The following is an 18,092-nucleotide window of genomic DNA, read 5'->3' as shown; positions in this document are numbered from 1 at the left end:
GGCGATGTGAGCCCTGCCCTCACAGACATCATGGTCGAGTGGGAAAGGTGAGACCATAAGCCAATCATCACACACACACAGCAACATATACACAGAAGCACCACATATTGGGAAGAGTGCTTTGAAGAAAAGTAGTAAGATGCTATTGGAGAAAAGTGATGATGGGGGTGGGGTTTGAGAGCAGGGCCGGGGGAGTTTTCTCAGAAGTGACAGTTAAGCTGGGCCCCAAAGGGTGAGGAGGTAGCAGAGGGAAGAGAAGGGGAAAAGTATTCCAGGTTGAGGGAACAGAATGTGCAAACGTCCTGAAGCAGGAGAAGATTTACTGATGTGGAGGAAGGCAGGCCAGGAAGACCAGTTGCCACAAGCAGAGAGTAACTGGGGAGGTGGTCAGGGGCCAGCCGGGCCAGGCCAGGTAAACCCGTTAAAAGAATGAGGATTTTATTTTGTGAACAGGAAGGTATTGCATCATTTTAAAAACAGGGGAATGATGTGCTCCCATTTCCCTCTTAAAAAGAGCACACTGACTGCTGTGCAGGGCAGAGAGGGGCAGATGTGACCCTGGGGAGGTGGTTTTGGGGAGGGTTGTATTGCATTGCATTGTATCAGCCAGGTGAGAGATGCTGGTGGCTGGGCAGCGAAAGTGAGGGTGGAGAAGAGAGTGGGAGTTGAGAAATATGAATGATCTCTCAGGTTGTTCCTTTGTATCACTTACCTAAAGTACTTCTTTCAAATACGATGCACATACCCATCTCTTTGGTACAACTGGAAAAAGCACTGCCTAGACATAGGAGATGGAGCAGATTGCAAAGTCTGTCAATGCCCCTTGCAAGCTTCTGACCCATAAGTCTCTGAAAACACAGAACATACGTCAGTCATTGCTTCATTCAGCTGATGTCTGTTGAGTATCTGTTATGAACAAGGCATTGTGCTAGCCATTGTGAGGTGACCGACCTATTTAGAAACAAAGTAATGAATGCAAGATTATTGATGAAAATTTTGAACGGAAGAAAAATATAAGGAAAAAAAAAATCTGTGAGTATACCATCCACTATTAACACTTTGAACTATTTATCCAGTCTTTTTTCCATTTTCATCTGCACGTATATTTATTCACATATGTAAATTCGCATCATAATACATATAGTTTTATGTACTCCATTAAACTTTTATTGTAAGATATCATGAATGCAAACAATGCATCAGGTGCATAGCAAAATTTAAAGAATAACAAAATATGCACTCACTCAGTCACCAGCCAGGTGAAGAAGAAATAATATTACTTCCCCCCCTTGCATGCCCGTCGCTCCATCCCTTAAGGTAGCCAAATGCAGAAAGAATTCATTTTCTTAAGCTTGTTCATATATTTTATTCTTTAAATTGCAGCAGGAGGGAAATATGCCTACTCCATCCAATCTGACACAGACACTGGAATATGTCTTCAAAAGGATTTTTGTTACTTATATGGACAATTGGCGCAGGAACACAACAGCTGAGCAAGAGGCCCTGCAAGCCAAAGTCGATGCTGAGAACTTCTACTACGTCATCTTGTACCTTATGGTTATGATTGGAATGTTCTCTTTTATCATTGTAGCCATCCTGGTGAGCACAGTGAAATCCAAGAGACGAGAACACTCCAATGACCCGTACCACCAGTACATTGTGGAGGACTGGCAAGAGAAGTACAAGAGTCAAATCTTGAACCTAGGAGAACCAAGGGCCACCATCCACGAGAACACTGGTGCAGCAGGGCTCAAAATGCCTCCTTGATTAGCGAGAGAGGCATACAGCCAACGTCTGATATGCAAATATGAAGAGACGCCAGTGTCATGGAGCCAATCCAAGTTGCCATGCTTAGAAGACACTAAGTTCCTCGCTCTCTGTTGAGAATTTTCATGGAGATCAGGTGGCTGGTCAACTAAGACAGGGGACATTTCAATCTCAGTGATTTATGCTTGCTCACTGGAGCAGTAATTTATGCTGAAGACCTCTTTTCCTTTCCGTGCAACGTCAATGTCATTTTAATCAATGTCAACAGTGAAAATAAAGCCAAATTTGAAGTAACATGCCTGGGCAGTGGCAGTGGGGATAGAAAGAGATTAACAAATCATTGAATCTTCTTCCTCATGAAACATTTTGTTTGTGACTAAATCAATTTATAAATAACCCAGGTGTATTACCCAGAAGCTGAGGTTCAAAAATCTGTCACTTGCTCACTGGATTGATGTAGGAGCATTTATTTATTAATTCATGAATGTAGAGTCTGAAGTGATGAATGAATAGAACCACGGGGTTCCTTTATGTGTATTGTTTCCCTAGCATTGGGCTTATTTGGAAGCCTGAAGACAGAACAAACATTTCAGGAGGGCAAAGAGTCCACACCAGAGAAACAGAATCTTTAAGAACTACTTGGTGGAACAGAAACATACCTTTTAATTAACATTTAAAATTTCACAGAAAACTTTTAAAAGTCCTTGTCATTATAGAAAAAGTAATAAAACATTGTAACAGTGCTTTATAAACAACTCTTTTCACTCAATTTATTTTCCCTATTTACAATTACTTATTTCCACTTAGTTTCAAGAAACTTATTTTCACTTACATATGGAAAGTGGCTGAATTGCTGCTGTCTGTTGAAGAGCTAGACTGTTAACTGCTTAGTATTTTGAAGCTTGGGGTTCACAATATCACAGAATGTCAGGGCTGGAAGGCACCTTGGAGATCACAGTATTCCTTTTTTTTTTTTTTTTTTCCCTGATGTCCAGAGAGTCTGGGTGCTTTAATACCAGAAAATTAGGCCCAGGAAAAAACAAGCAAACAAACAAATAAATAAATAAGCCTAGTCAAGAGTTAGCCAAAGACTGTCAAAACATACTCCTTAAGAAAATAGCCTCTGTGCTTCCTGTTTTGGAAGTTATTTGCTAATGGAAACAGTTGTGTCAACATTAGTCTTGAAGCAACCATGGCTGTAAGGGGTAATTTACAAGAAAGTGTATGTTCAGAGAGCAGGCACACCAAGGGTTCATGGATTATTTTAGGACGGTTGGTTATGAGCAGGTCTGGAACCCAAGGTCAGCCCCATGCTGGTTCCTAATCCTGTATTAGATTCTTACTGCTGCTGTAACAAATTACCACAAACGTACTGGCTTAAAACAAAGAGATATATTCTCTTACACTTCTGGAGGTCAGAAGTCTGAACTGGGACTCACTGGGCTGTGTTCTTCTAGAGCTTCTAGGGGAGAATCCATTCATTTGTAGATGGGAATCTCCAGTCCACAGATTAGGCGACTTCATTCATCAATTCAATCAAGCATCATTTAATATCTATCTACTTGGGTCACTGGCCTAGACCCCAGGAGTATAGAGAAGAACGGGACTCCCAGAGCTGCAGGAACTCACTCAGTCGAGGCGGAGTCAGACACGTGAACATCAAAACGATATAATGTGACAACGTTATAACGGAGAGCAACACAAAAGGGGCAGAGCTAGAGCCGGGACAGAGGCCCCGCCTAAGTTGGGTTAAGGTCTAGAGAGTAGCTGAGAGGAGGAAGCCAATGGCAAGACGGACTTACGGGCTGTAGCTTCACAAAGCTTCACGCCCCCTTACACTCTTCTCTTCCTCCAGCTTCCCATCTACTCAGCCAAGCAGAGCAATTGTGAGCAGAGCCTCAAGTCTCAGGGCACTAAGACAAAATTCAAAACAGGAGTCCTTCTTCAACATCTTATATGGATTACAAGCTTTGTGTCTTTAGAGTGAGATATATACAAGGTCTGTTTCCTAATAACAAAGATGCAATTATGCTAACAGAAGCGTTAAATACAGTTTTGGAGAAAGCCATTCATGTTCCAAGAGCAGATACAGCAAGAGTGATTTCCCTCCTTAGATCAGAAACCCAGAAATGCTGTACCACACGGAACATTCTCACCAGTGTGCCCAGAGCAGCAACCCAGGCTACAAAATCTCAGACTTGGGTTTGGATCCAGACAGGAATCCAAGGTTTCTACCATCTGACAAAGACTATCTCTTTGACCAAACTCTGGTCAGGCTCCTCTGAGCCTTCTTCTTGACTAGACCTCTTGCCCTATAAACACTGCACATTCTTGGCAAAAAAGATATCATCCACCTCCCCACATCTGAACAAACACTACCATAGTTTCTAACAGCTCTAGGTTGCGTCCCTAAGGGGACCCCAGCCCACTTTAAAGTGCTTGCCTAAGAAAACTCAATTTACTTTTTTTGCCAGCCAAAACCTGATGGTAGGCAAATCAGCCCCCTGAATCCCTCCTAGGGCAGTTATTTTAGAAATCTTACAATTATAAATCCTTTGTCTCCCCCTTTGAGCTGTGAATCTTTTACCACCCAGAACTGTCTTGTCTCTTTGAAATGCCAACATTCAAGGAGTAACTCTCCCCAACCTGTGGGCACGTTGCTCTAACATGCACCACTGCGGACAGTCATAAAGGTGGAACTTTGTTTCTCCTCCAGATAAGTGTCTGTTAACAAACCCAGGTCAGGTTGACCAATCCCCTCTGCTTTTTGTAAATTTCCACTTCCCTGACTCTGCTCAAGTGCCTGCCGCCCCAATCCCTCCTTCCCCTTTTAAAATGCCCAGTTACCTCTGCACAAGACAAAGCTGAGTTCAGTTCATGCTGGACTCTCTCCCCTATTGCAATAGTTGCTTAATAAAGTCTATCCTTAACACTTGAACTGGTGTCCAGCTTTGTTTATCTTTGACATAAGGAAACAAATTAAGGGGGGAAAACCTAGGTTTTCCTAATTAAGTATGTTTTTTTATCATCACTAAAGTATATGGGGCCAACATAGATGGTTATCAGTATCAACTTTACTTTTGGGGAATGGGAGAAATGCCCAATGTTTACGAGCATTCTGGGTATACAGTTGCGGCCACCTGCCCCCGTTTGTCACTCCAGCATCAATTTCCACCAAACTCAGGCTCGCCACTTTCAACCTGGCAACTGAAAATTCCAGTACGAACAACTTGTTAGTTTTCTTTTCCACCCCATTTGCTTTTAGAGTTCCTTCTGCTTGGTCTACTGGCTCCAAATGACCTGAGCCCCATTTACTTCTTACAGCATAGATCAGAAGGGATTTGAAAAGGAACCTATGGTAGTGGCTGCCCTGAGAGAGTCTAGCTCCAGATTATCCAGAGTCAGACCCCAGCTCTGGCGCTTGCTGGTTTTAAAACCCTGGACAATTTACTTTAATCAGTTTGTGTCTCCATTTCCTCATCTGTGAAGTGGTTATAGTCATATTATGTCCTTTATAGGCTTGTTAGGAGACTTCAATTAGAAAATTGCCGCAAAGTGCTTAGAACAAAGCTATTTTTGTTACTTTCTCCAGGAAAACTTCACTTGTTGGCAGAACTAACCCCCCTCTCCCCAATCCTCCAGTTTGTCCTTTCCTCTGCACTCCCTAACATTTCGTTCTTCACCACCACCAAGATGTCCCAATGGGATTCGGAGTTAGGCTGCCTGGGTTCAAATCTAGATTTTGCCACTCCAATTCACACGTTGTCTTGCGCCGGCGACATCATCTCCCCTTGCCTCAGTTTCCTCAACCAAAAAATGGCGAGCCAAGCACGTAGTAAGAAGTCTGTGAACTTCCCTCTCGTTATCCTTGAATGGGGGGCGGGGGAGGGTGTCCAGTTTGCGCCCTCCCGTGCGGCAGGGACGGAGTGGACTCAACCTCCGCTCCGGTTTTCTAACCGCTTGTTGAATGAAGGAATCTGGGAACCTAGTATCGGGCACTCTACTGCTATCCCAAGGGAAAACACACGCATGTTTGACAGAGAAGATGAACGCTAAATTTGGAAACTTCTGGGGAGCCACGTGCCCTCAGTCGCACACAGCGAGGAGCGTCCGGCTGAGCGGGAGGAGCCCCCGCGACGCCCGCCCTCCGGCCGCCGTCCTCCAGCTCAGGTAAGTTCAGAACGAGAACCCGTCCGAGGCCAGGCCGATTCCGCTCCGTGACCCACGTCACGGCCCAACGAAGACCGTCCGGGCCCACAACGCATGCGCGACGAGCGGCGCCCCCACCCAGGCGGCCCGGGCCCACTGCGCCGGCGCGAGCAGCCGCGCACCCTCCGAGGCGGCCGGAGACCACTGCGCCGGCGCACGGAGCGGTGCATTTCGGGATATGTTGTTTCCCCGGGGCATTGTGGGAGTCGTGGTTCGTGTGCCGGTGGCGAGCTGGATCTTCCGCGGCCTGGAGCTGTAAGTGGGTGGCGTCCGTGTCTGCCGAATCCTGACCCGAGACCCGGCAGCTCTTTGGGGGCGCTGTGGAGTTCGGCGGCCCGCTCCGCTTTTGCGCTTTCTCTGCAGGACGCTCTCCAGCGGGCCCCCGGGGACCGCGGGGTTGACAGCGGTCACGGCCCCCCCCCGCAGAGCGTCCTGCCTGGCTAGGTTGTCCAGGCGCCGCGAAATCGGCGGATCTGGCGCCGGGGGCGGCGTGTTGAGGCTGGCACGCAGGCCGAGGGGGCGACCCAGAGGTAGTTCCCGCCAGAGAGATTTGGGGGCGAGCGAATGCCCTGGAATGTTCTGTAGAATGGGGGGGGGGGGGAAGCAGTGGTCGCCCTTGGTCCTTATCCTCGGGTCTGAGCGGGGCAGGCTTTGCTCCCAGGTATCGCGGCTGTAGCGGACCCTGGCCCGGCCCTCCGGCTACGGAGGAGCCGAGGCTCAGCCCGTCGCCTTGGGAACCCCGGCCGACCCGGGCGTGGGGCAGAGGTCGACCAGGTGATTCCAAAGGTTCATCTGGAACTCTCTCCTCCCCGCACCTACCTCTACTTCAGATGACTGGGTGAAGGGTTGGGGTGAAAACGGTAGAGACGGGGAATGAGAACAGCTTCGGACAGTTCAAACTAAGGACACAGCCTAATGAGTGGCTGGAATGAGACACCCAGAGGCAGACCGACCCTTGGGTGTGTTAGGTGTGCCAGGAAGAAAATTGTGGACTACACATTGTCCATATTGCTGTAATTGGCCTAATCAAAATAAGCCACTGGTTCTTCTGTTTTTTAGGAGAAATCTGGCAAAGGAGAAATCAGGATATTTTTGCAGTGAAGGAAAGAACTATTTCTTCCTAAGCCATTGTTATTTTTGGGTTTTAAACTAAGACGGTGGATAGTTCCAGGGGTTAAAACTTCCTGCACTTCACAGATTTTATGCCTCTCAAAATTGTCCCGGTCTTGTTGGCTTTTGCAGTTCAGCCCTCAGATGCCAGCTGTCTCTTGGTTCTAATATTGCATCAGGTGTACATATGGCAGCCGAGCAAATAGCCTGATGATATTTTTAGCTTTCTCAGTTGTTCTCATTTGCTGAAGTCCGGCAGGGTGCTACAAAAATGGCTGAGTTGGAGCCTGTAATTTAAGGGAGATGGGGAAAAGTTATCATTTGGAGGCAGTGGGTGGGGATGAGTTTGATTGATTTGCCCTCTCATCTCCCACCCTCAATGCACTCCTTCCACTGCTTTGCAGATGGACTTTAAATATGTTTCTTTCCTAAAGAGATTGAATTTTATCACTCTAGATATGATGTTGAGGCAGCTGCCAGTATATTTTTAGTCAGATTCTGTGATATCAAAGAGAGTGGTGACTTAGGCATTTCAGCGTTACAGCGTTGTTCTTTGGATGCTGGTTTTTAAAATGATAACACTTTGGCTTAGAGAGGCTAATGGCTTGCCCCAGGTCACATGCCTTGCCATTGGTGCCACCAAGAATAGAGTCCGGATCTCTAGTTCTCCTGGTTGCCCAGTGGTGGTTCTTTATACCATACCCTGCTGTCTCACTTTGCCCTGGATGCCACTTGCTTATGTTTTGCAGCTTGACATGTCCATTAGTGGAAAGAGGTATTTATCATAACAGTTATGGTTGATAATTTGTTCAGTGTTTTTCATGTGCTGAACATGGTGCTTAGTGTTTATGATCCAATCTTTGAAGGAGAATTTACAGACAAGGGAGCTGAGGCTTAGAGAGGCCCAGTGACTCGTCCAAGGTCACACTGCTAGTAAACCTAGTACATGTTTACCAGAGGGCCAGACCACCGGGCGTTCTTTTTATTTCTCCCTATAACCTTTTTGGACCTATTCGGGGTCCTTGACCTTGGGAATTAATATCTTACCTACTTCAATTCACTGAGTATGTAATTTGGGCTCAGAAAATGTGTGGGGAACAGCCAAACCTGTCTACTTGTATCTGCAGACAACTCAATGAAAGCAGGAGTTGTAAAAATAAAATTTGCACAACCTTAATCATTTTAATTTACAACATGGCTGATTCCTGAGATTACTAGAGATTGTTCAAAGTGAAAATTCCAGCAACAGGTTATAACCCGGTAGGAACATATTTCTCCAGTGCAGGGCAGAATCTGATGCTACTTAAAGACAAATAGGCGATTTATACGTGAAGGTAATGAGCACCTTCAATCATGGTCATCGCATTTAAACAGATTTGTGGTGTAAATTCCTGTTGTTAGCTTATCTGACTTTGAAAAAGTCACGGGGAAAACTTGGCTATCTTGTGCCAACTGCCAGCTTGTTTTCAAGATACTATGACCTTGAGTAAAATGAAGTGTAGTCCTTTTGAACTTTTTCTATTTAGATGTTTTTGTAAGTGAAAGTTTTAAAAACCATCTTCCCTGAAGTTTATCTCATTAGCCCCATTCTAAAGGCCTGTGAAATTTTCTGCTTTCTTGATTCTAATTGTAAGTACATTTAAAGAGAAGCATCCCCATGATTTTTTATTGCAAAGCTCTCTGTCTGCATTAGGATAAGACTCTGGAGCCGCACTGGATGAGTTCGAATCTCAGTCCCCACCGTGACTCTGGACGTGTCACAGAAACTTTGTTTCCTCATCTCCAAAGTGTAGACGGTAAACTGCACCTCATGGGGCTGGTGTGAAGACTAGCTGAGTTAACGCATGTAGTGCACTTCAGCACAGCCGGGCACAATAAAGCGAAGCTGTGACTATTATGCTGAAAGTCGCCGAACTGCAAAAAAAAGTAGGGGCCCCAGAGCCCGTCTAGTTGACACCCCCATCTTCATTTGCAGATGGGACGGAGGCCCCCCGAGGGAAGTCACTTACCAGAGTGTGTAGGCTCTTCATCCAGAGCTCAGGTCTTCTGACTCTTGGGGCATGTGTCGTATTCTAAAAATAGTGACGTAGGAGGCCTCAGAGCAAATCCTGTGCTCCAGCCGTGTCCCTGCCTTGTCACTTCCTGCCTCACCTTCCTCTAGGCCTCCTTCATGTTTTAGAGGGAATTCTAGATTTGAATGGCTTTCTTAGGATATTTTTTTCCCCTATCACTTATTCCCTTCCTTCCAGATATTTTAAAAAACCAAGATTACCTGAATTAACACTCAGAGGACCTGAGAAATAAAATGACACTCATCCACAGACCAGCTCTCGTTCAAGGCAGGGGTGGCTGGAGGAACAGATTCTGGACCTGGGCTCTTACGTCTACAGGTGAATGGAGCGGGAGCATACGTGCCCTCAGGAGCAGTGCCGCCCCCTCTGCTTGGCGGGGCTCCCCTCCCCCGTCAGGAGCACCCAAGGGGGTCCTCCTGCTCAGCAGGAGCCAAGGCTGTCTCGACCCTCACCCAGGCCTTCCGCTTTCCCCCAGCCTCTGGTCACCTTGCTGGGGACGCTTACCCTCCTCTCTGCAGAGCTTGCTGTCTCTGTTCATGGGCCTTCTCTCCATCAAAGAGAAGTCTTCCTAAGGTGGTCTGCTCTAGAAAACCCAAACTGACCTGTTTCTTCTCTTCCCCACCAGAACAGTGAGACCTGCCCCTCCGGCTCCCTCTCCTCCTTGTCTGAGTGGAGTGGCCCGCACTGACCAGGAGTGAACTCCCTGTTGGCCCAGCATGAACTGGAAGGTAAGAATACCATTAAACATTTATGGCTTGGGGTTTTTCTTTCTCCTGCTCGTAAAAGTTCAGAATAATAGTTCTGTAGAGATGGGTTGATGAAGAAGAAAGAAAAGAAGAAAAAAAAGTAGGTTAAAGCAGGAATCATAATAATATGTAATATTAAATGAAAACAGATAAATGTACATTTATTTGCCAGACTTTTGGAGGAAGGCTAGGCCTTTTCTTTGAGAGGACATCGACTGCCCTCAGATCTGCCTCACTTTTCTTGCAAAAACCACGCCTTTGAAGTTTCACCTATAATTTCACACTTTGGTTTCTTTAAAGTGGATGAGGAAGATCTGAGGAAGCAATCTGCATACAAAATCTTTCCTGATTTTTATGCTCTTCTTCCCTAATCTTTTACATTTGTGTTGCCAACAGTATCATTTTTTTCCAGTTCAAATTGAGTCTTTGAAAGCATGCAACTTAGTTTTCATGGTAACAGCCTTTCTTTTACATAGTCATGGTTCATGGGTCTCGTGTTTAAATAAATTATCTATTATAACATCAAGTGCTGCTTAAGTAAACTGGCTGCAGAATAAACACAACTGACCCCTGTAAAACCTTAGATGCAGTTGGTGGGAGCAGAAGTTCAAGGGCAACCAAAGAGTTTCCTGTTAGCTGCAAGCATTCAGAGGGCTGTGGGCGATCGCAGGTCTTAGAGAGGGAAGGGGAGTGTCACGTTACCTCCCGGAAGGAGATGGAGTGGGGTAGGTTGGAGGTTGGCTAAGAGAGCAGTCACGAAAATAGATGCTTTGAAAAGTATCAAATCAAATCAAAATCTTGTATCGTCTCACTATCCAGAGATGGCTACTATTAACAATTTTGGTGTATTTTCTTCCCGTGCTTTTTCCACATATATGTGTAATGTATGTATTCTCAAACTTAGGATCTCACTGTATGTGTTTTTTCAATTATCATAAACATTTCCTTGTTCAGAACAGCCACTGGCTTTCATCGCAAGAAGTGGAAAAGTCTGGAAGCAGGATCAGGGAGGCGGGAGAGTACAGACCCCCCTCCTTCCCCAGCTCCATGGGGCTTGGGGGGCCCTGCGGGAGGGCTCTGGGGCCTGTTCAGGAAGAGCCTGGTTGAGATTCAGCAGGAGAGTGAGCATTCTGTGCAGGGCCTGGAGATGCGGGAGCGTTTGTTTCGCCTGTGTTGGGGTTCCACAGCTGCCAGTAGAAAGACTGGGAAGGAAAGACAAGGCAGTAAGAGGGTGTGGGGTACGGGAAGCAGAGAGCAGTGTGGGGTGAGATGTAGGGAAGGCTTTTTAGCCTCTGCAGAGCCTGACGACAGGCGATAGCTGGTACCACAGGCCACGTCAGCCAGCGAGGGTCAGACCGTGTGCTTGGTGCTGCGAGGCCGCAGCGTGTAGCACGACCACCTTGAGGGCTAGTTACAATACGGATTGTGGCCCCATGCCCAGAGTTTCTGATTGCGTAGGCCTGGGGTTAGCAAGTTCCCAGGCGACTCTGATGTATACCGGTGAGGCACTACGCAGAGAAAGTTTTCTTTTTAATTGTGGAGTGACATCGACCCACTTGACCACCCAGGCCAATCCTGCTTGTCACAAAAGGAGTCCTTTCCTGTGTCAGGAACAAAATCTACCCATACCTTCCCAATTTCGGGCAGACACACAGCTCCAGGGCTACCAGGGAGCAGCTTCATGTTTAAAGGGGGGCGCCCTTCCACGTAGTGTCAGAAAGGAATGGCCTCTCCTGCCCTGACTGCGGTGACCCCCCAGGAGGTTGAAGGATTATGGAGCCCCCGGTGAATCCTGTGCTTCCCTTTCTAGCTCCGTCGGCCTGTGGCCATCAGTGACAATCAGCCCTACCTGTGTATTAGTACCTTAACAACAGAGTGTGTTTAAAAAGTCAGTCATTCTCATGACACAGGTATTGGGATTTTGTTTAAAAAATTGTTGTAGATCTAATCCACCCAGCTATATTTTACTCATTTACCTCCTTGAAGATTTGCAGGTTTGGGGAGTTAACGTGAGGGATTTGTTAGAAGGAAATCAGAGGAAGAGATTTAACACGACTGAAGATTTAGCAAAACTATCCAAGACCGTTGCAGGAACAGGGGCCCTGAAACCTTTCGCTTTAGCCCTTGTGGTGTCCTTGACCTCCACTGCCACTGCCCTGCCCCTTCTCAGTCCCGAAACTTCTGCCTCTTGTCACCTTCTCTCCACAGCCTTTAAAAAGAAAGTAAATACTGAAACCACTTACCTGGGTCCATTTGTTGATGTGTTTCCATTTCAGTGGGTTTCTAACTTCTGGTTGCAATGTACATTCCTGTAACTGCCACAGCTAAGTTTTGGGTTTAGGTCACGGGAACCATGGGCTGTGATGGGAGCTCGGTTATAACAGGACTCCAGAGGCTCATCCATAGAGATTGAGAGAATTGGAAGAGGGTAACTTTTGCCAGAGTAAGCCAGGGTTCGGTTAGCCTGGAAAGTCCCAGTGGACGTAAAAAGAAGTTTATATCTCCAAACTGGTGATCTTTGCCTCAGGGAGGTACAATTTAGCAATCTTTCCTTTCTTAGCTGGCTTCTAAACATAGAGCCAACCCTCATCCCTAAAATGTGAACCTTCAAGAAAGTAGATGAGTTAGAGGGTTACTGGGGGGAGGTCGGGGAGATTAGCCATAGGTCTGAGGCAGGAAGGACCTGGACACCAAATCAGTATTCTAAGCTGCTTCTGTTTGTCAGGATAAAAGGTTTCACTTTTGTAACATTTTTAGTCTTTTATACTGTTGCCAGAGTGAGCGTTCTGAAGTGCATATGTTGTGCTTATTCTTTACCTTAAAATGATTTTGTGGTTGAAAACCATTATCTAGTTACTCAGAGTGTTCTTGGGACATAATTTGTTGATTTCATTAATTCCATTACATTAAAATCAAGAATCAGTGGAAAGACAGCTGGCATAGGGGTTGGAATGTTCTGTTCCAACTCTGGCCTCCTCATGAATTAGCCGTGTAACGTGGATGGGCCTCTCAGCTGCCCTGAGCTTTACTTTCCTCGTTTGTATAACAAGGTGTAGACCAAGTCGTCTTTAAAATCCTTTCTAGCCCTCCACATCTGCAAGCATACTGTTCTCAGCTAAAGATTTCACTAAGTAGTTTCAGACGAGCTTTAGTTAAGCCATTGGAGGGAGGGACTAATGCACTGTTCATCGCAGAGTCTCATTCTACTGGTGCTGCGTATAATAAGTGATGTTTGGCATTTAACCTAATGGTTTCATTGGACTAAATCCTACCTAGTCCTCTAGAATAATGATCTCTCAACGAAGGCATACCTTTTCACTTTATTTGGGAAGGAATTTTTAATCACACAGAAAGCTCATAATTATCACTCAGGTCATACTAATCATGTTTACAAAACTAGTATAGTATTTGCCTTGAGATACTTGTGATATACAGAATTTCATAATAAAGCCTGCTGATGCAAAAAGTGAGTAATTCCAATCCCTAGTTATTCCCCAGACTTCATTCTAGCCAATGGGTTAAAACTTCCCTCCGACAGGAAATTATAGGAACAATAAACAAGTAGCTAAGTTTTAATGTTTTAAGTTTTATTGTATTTTACTTATATATTTATTTTATCTTCAAATACCAGTGCTAATGAGTAGCTGGAACCAAGAGAAAATCATAGCATCCTATAAGGGTGGAGAATTCAGAAGGAAGTTTTGGTCCAACCTCCCTTTGCAGGTGAAGAGGCAGAAGCTCAGGAAAGTCAAGTGACTGACCCAGGTCACACGGTCTGTCAGTGGGTCAGTCAGTGGCAGAGCTGGGCTGGGACCAGTCCTCTGGCTCCGGCTTCTCGCGCTGGACTGAGCTGCTGCCTCAGACGCAGGGGGCCAGGTGATCGGCAGAGTGCAGGGTCAGGTTGTGAGGGAGCAGAGTTATGACATCTGCAGGCCACTGGTGGTCCTCTCTGTGAAGCCAGCAGCAAGGGAGTGATGAAGGGCACCTAAAACTAGACTGTCAGTGACACGGGGACAGGGACCTCATTTGTCCTACACCAGTGAAGCTCTAGCATCTAATGTAGTGCCTGGTGCATAATAGGTGCACAGGAAATGTGTGTTGAATGAAGGAACATGAAAGAAACCTTCCTTATCAATTATAGATCATCTAGGATAGTTTCTTTCCTCTTTAAGGTTCTTGAACACGTGCCCCTGCTGCTGTATATCTTGGCAGCGAAAACATTAATTCTCTGCCTGGCATTTGCCGGAGCCAAAGTATACCAAAGGAAAAAATTGGAAGCAAAACAGCAAAAACTGGAAGCTGAAAAGAAGAAGCAGTCAGAGAAGAAGGATAACTAAAGGGAAATCAAAGGTACTGGGACTTTGCAAATGCAGGCTGCACAGTGGGTTAGGGCGGGCCTGTCCTTGGATGTGATAGTTCAGAGAATTCCGGATCCCGCGGTCTGAAGGCTGTGGGTGAGCGCGGAGCCCCACCTGTCACAGGAGGTAGAACAGCTGTGTACAAGGTGCGGGGTGCAGGTCCTGACCCTCGAGCCCCGTCTTCTTGTGAGCTGCAGGGCACGTGTGATTAGTCCACACCTCTGCTCTCAGCCTGCACTGGTTCTCCCTCGTTGGGAGCAATGGTGCTTAACAGGATTTGGGTCACAGCACTCTTGAGAATTTCATGACAGTTGTGGACCTTCTCCCTGCAGAAGCTCACATACTAGAAACACCTAAATTGTACATAAAATTGCAGACAGGGGTGGGGAGGAAGTGGGGTCACAGGTCATTTAAGACCCCTGCCTGTACCTAAGATTAAGAAGCCCTGCTAAACTCAGGATAATGCCTCCTAGGTATGGCATATAAATCCCTTCCCAGTGTATCCTCACCCCGGTCACGTTTGCCCCCTTTGCTGCCTCTCTCTATGCTCCTGCAGGCCATTGCTTCACCACGACAGACTTTCATGCCCCTTGGCCTTTGCTGGTTGGTCCCCTGGCCAGAGAGCCTTCCCGATGACCACCTCACTGGGCACAAAGTCTTCCTCATTGTTGTAGCCCAGTGCCTGTCCCAGAGCACAGGGGGTGCCCAGAATATGTTTGTTGAGTTAAGGAACCAGGAAGTTATTAAACACCCCCTTACAGATCGAACTTATGACAATTAGCAGTTTCCTTAATTCTGTTGTGCTCATCCAGTTTCATCACTTCTCAGATTGAGTTCTATGCTTTTCTCTAAAAATTAGAGGATTCAAATATGGTAGCAGGGAATTCTAGATCAGTGGTTTCCAAACTTGGCTGATGATCAGGATTTGCCTGGGGTGCTTGTTAAAATGCAGATTCCCAGGGTCCAGCCTCAGAGAGATACCATTCTGCCTGTGGTTGGGTCTGGCGTCTGTTCTTTTGAAAACTTTTTAGGTGATTCTTATACGCTGTCTTCTCAGCAACAGGTCACTGTAGGAACCACTGGGTTGGTGACCTCCAAAACCTCTGTCCACTCTGAGACAGGCTTCTGTAGACGTGAATTCCCTTACAATACCTGTAGACTTGTTGAGGCTAAAAAGCATACCTATGAGTAATAATTGTAATAACATATTGAATGATTGTTCTGGGCTAGAACAATGTTACTGTTACTGACCACTCCTGACAGCCCTGTGTGGTCCATTCAGATTGAAAAATGGCCCCCACTAGACATGGTGAAAAGCAGAACCAGAATTGACCCCAGGTCGAACGTTCAGCCACAGTGTGTCACTCCCGGCTGCACTGTGTCCTGGTCCTGAATGCCGGATGCTGGGAGGGGCTGCGGGAAGCATTCAGCTCCTGTTCCTCACCCCAGGGGAGGAGACAGTCCTCTCACTGGTCCTGAGTGAGCTGTATGCAGTGCCAGGCAAAAGAAGTTATTGTTATGAAATCTTGCCCTTTTTAAAAAAAAGATGTTTTATTGACTGAAATTCATGAGTAGGCACTGGAGTGGGGAAAGAGGGAGCACTTCAGAATTGGAAAAGGTGAGGGAAGGCAGTTTCCACTGAAATGTTGATTGGATTTCTGATCCACAGAATCATCATTTTGTGTGTTAACCGCAAAGAGAAAGAGAAGATGAGGCGTGAGGTCATAAACGCTTCTTCCTTCCCACAGACTTCAGTAGAGGCCCGTCAGCGAAGTAGGGATGGATGGCTTGTCCAGCTGAGCCTAGAACTGACCAGGGGAGTCCGTTTCCCGTCCTAGGCCGGCAGCTTATCAAAACTTGGCGTGCAGCCTTGTTTTAAACAAAAGGGATTTTTAGATGAAAGGAAATTGTGATGCTAAAAATTCATTCCTTAATAGATAAGCTTCAGTGGTTTCTGTTTAAGTGTAAATGGCTGAACATAAAGGTCAATGCTGAGCAAGTAGAACAATCACTATTACTCTGTGAGACATTTCATACTTCTCCCTTTGGTCTTCCTTTCTAGATTTTGTAATTTAAATGTCAGCTTGAGTGGACTCCGGCTGAGAAGGAAGATTTAATTATTGAATGGTATGTCAGAAGAAATCTCCCAGCCTATAGTCTAACTTAAAATGATGTGAATTTTTATGTGCTTTTAAAAGAACCAGTATTTTGTTTACTAAAATAAAATACCTTTGTAAAAAGTGTGTCTCTGGTCTTTGGAATAAGCCGAAGTATGTGTATGTCTCTCTCTCCTTCTCCCTCCCTCACTCTCCCTCTTTCTCTCTCTCTCTCACACACACACACACCCCTCTGTGTAGTGAGAGGAGGGAATTTTGCATTTCCAGCATCTCCTAGCCGTGGGTACCAGATCACAGGTGCACCTCCACAGACGGCCGGGCCGTAGCTGTGGCGTCAGCCTGCTCTCCCTCACCCACCCCTCCATCCCTCTTAACCTGCTGCCCTAGTGCCTCCGCTCCTTTCCTCCTCTTTCTCTCCTCCGAGCACTGCGGCTCTTTCTTGTGTTTTCATTGTTGGGGGGAGGGGCTGTTCGCTGCTCCAGGAGCGTCGTGCCTCTGCTGACCCGTGAGGTCCTTGCAGGAGGAGTACAGGATGAGACCCTCCTGCCCCGGTGGGTACCAAGTCTCGGAGGAATTGCCTCTGTTTTTGAGGAGGAAAGAGGAGCCCAGGTGTGCTTTGTTCTCTCCCCACCAGTTTGCTTGTTCCGATTTGCTGATATGAGACGAAGGGCGGGACATGCCCAGGAGACTTTAAGATTTGAGAGGAGTGGGGTCCATAAGTATTTTGATTCAGCCCCTAACAGACTGAGGTCTCTATTAAAAGGTTCCTGTTTTTTCACTTCTCTCAAGATACCACAGAGGATGGGGAATGAGGCAGCAGTAACCAAAGCCACAAATACGGTGGAATGTTTGGTCTCGTTGCAGGCAGCCACGTGGAAAATCTGCGCGAGGGCATGTTAGTAGATACTCCCCCTACCTCACCCCCGCCCCACGCCATCCTGCCCCAGGTTGGCAGAACTTGGAATTTTAAGCATGAGGAATAAAGGGAATGATATTTTTCTTCAGTTTTACTGTGATTGCTGAATGCTCCTAATCACAATTTAGAAAACAGAATTTACACAGAATCAAAAGTTTTAAATACAGGAGACTTTGACTCTACAAGCTACAGATCCCAAAATAGAAGGGAACTTTCCCTCATGCTCGCACCTCAGCCTCCCTGCAGGATGCTGCTCTGGCCTTTGCCTGGGAGCCTCGCTGTGGCCTGGGTCTCGTGCAACAGGAACAGATGACCATAGCAGAGGTGAGATGCCCTGGGATCTCTGCAGCCTGGCACCCTCGCTTCCCTGACCTGCTCAGGTAGGGTCCAGAGCTGGCCCTGGGCCATGGCCTAGCCTCCTGCCTTTGTCAGGGCGGGCTCTGCAGCCTGGCGGGTGACCCACCCACCCTGCTCTAGGCTCCTGCGCTAGGGCCTCGGCCTCTGCTTCTTCACATCTCTGCAGGATGAGGGCATCACGGGCTCCCAGCACACCTGGCATCACACCCACTACCTCTGGGCACCCTTTCCTCATATGTACTTAAACCTATGTGCCTCATAAATCCAAGGGCAGGGGATGAAGAGTGGCCTTGGCTTTTCATGGAGACTCTATGCCCACCTAGTAGATGTTCAGGTTTATTTTAAACACAGGTGTGTTTCTAGGCTTTGGGATTTAGAACTCAGTTTTGGAATTGGTGGAACATCTGGCCATCTTCTTGGAAAATTCGGTAGCAGATCAT

The 18,092-nt window shown here is 46.6% G+C and overlaps 2 protein-coding genes across 6 annotated transcripts; both read left to right on the top strand.

Annotated features, from left to right (window-relative positions):
* The first annotated feature begins 1,395 nt into the window (after positions 1-1,395).
* KCNE2 (potassium voltage-gated channel subfamily E regulatory subunit 2) lies at positions 1,396-1,767 on the top strand. Its single transcript, XM_061192887.1, has one exon. The coding sequence runs from the start codon at positions 1,396-1,398 to the stop codon at positions 1,765-1,767; it is 372 nt and encodes a 123-aa protein (XP_061048870.1).
* A 4,337-nt stretch (positions 1,768-6,104) lies between these two features.
* Positions 6,105-16,502, top strand: SMIM11 (small integral membrane protein 11). 5 transcript variants are annotated; one of them, XM_061192882.1, is made up of 5 exons: positions 6,105-6,231; positions 9,336-9,476; positions 9,784-9,886; positions 14,077-14,254; positions 16,325-16,502. In XM_061192882.1, the coding sequence occupies exons 3-4, from the start codon at positions 9,875-9,877 to the stop codon at positions 14,239-14,241; spliced, it is 177 nt and encodes a 58-aa protein (XP_061048865.1). In that variant the 5' UTR covers positions 6,105-6,231; positions 9,336-9,476; positions 9,784-9,874; the 3' UTR covers positions 14,242-14,254; positions 16,325-16,502. The 5 variants fall into 5 exon arrangements, with proteins under 5 accessions (XP_061048865.1, XP_061048868.1, XP_061048866.1 ...); XM_061192883.1 differs by lacking the exon at positions 6,105-6,231 and adding an exon at positions 6,282-6,506; XM_061192884.1 differs by lacking the exon at positions 6,105-6,231 and adding an exon at positions 8,743-8,882.
* The last annotated feature ends 1,590 nt before the right edge of the window (positions 16,503-18,092 follow it).

This window comes from Eubalaena glacialis, chromosome 6 (genome assembly GCF_028564815.1).
Source record: "Eubalaena glacialis isolate mEubGla1 chromosome 6, mEubGla1.1.hap2.+ XY, whole genome shotgun sequence".
Taxonomy (NCBI): Eukaryota; Metazoa; Chordata; class Mammalia; order Artiodactyla; family Balaenidae; genus Eubalaena; species Eubalaena glacialis.
Note: the sequence above shows the minus strand (reverse complement) of the source record. Positions and strands in the feature narration are given on the sequence as shown.

What these genes read in the sequence shown, in the direction of transcription:
- KCNE2 (XM_061192887.1), top strand. Translation starts at nt 1,396, where the DNA reads ATGCCTACTCCATCCAATCTGACACAGACACTGGAATATGTCTTCAAA.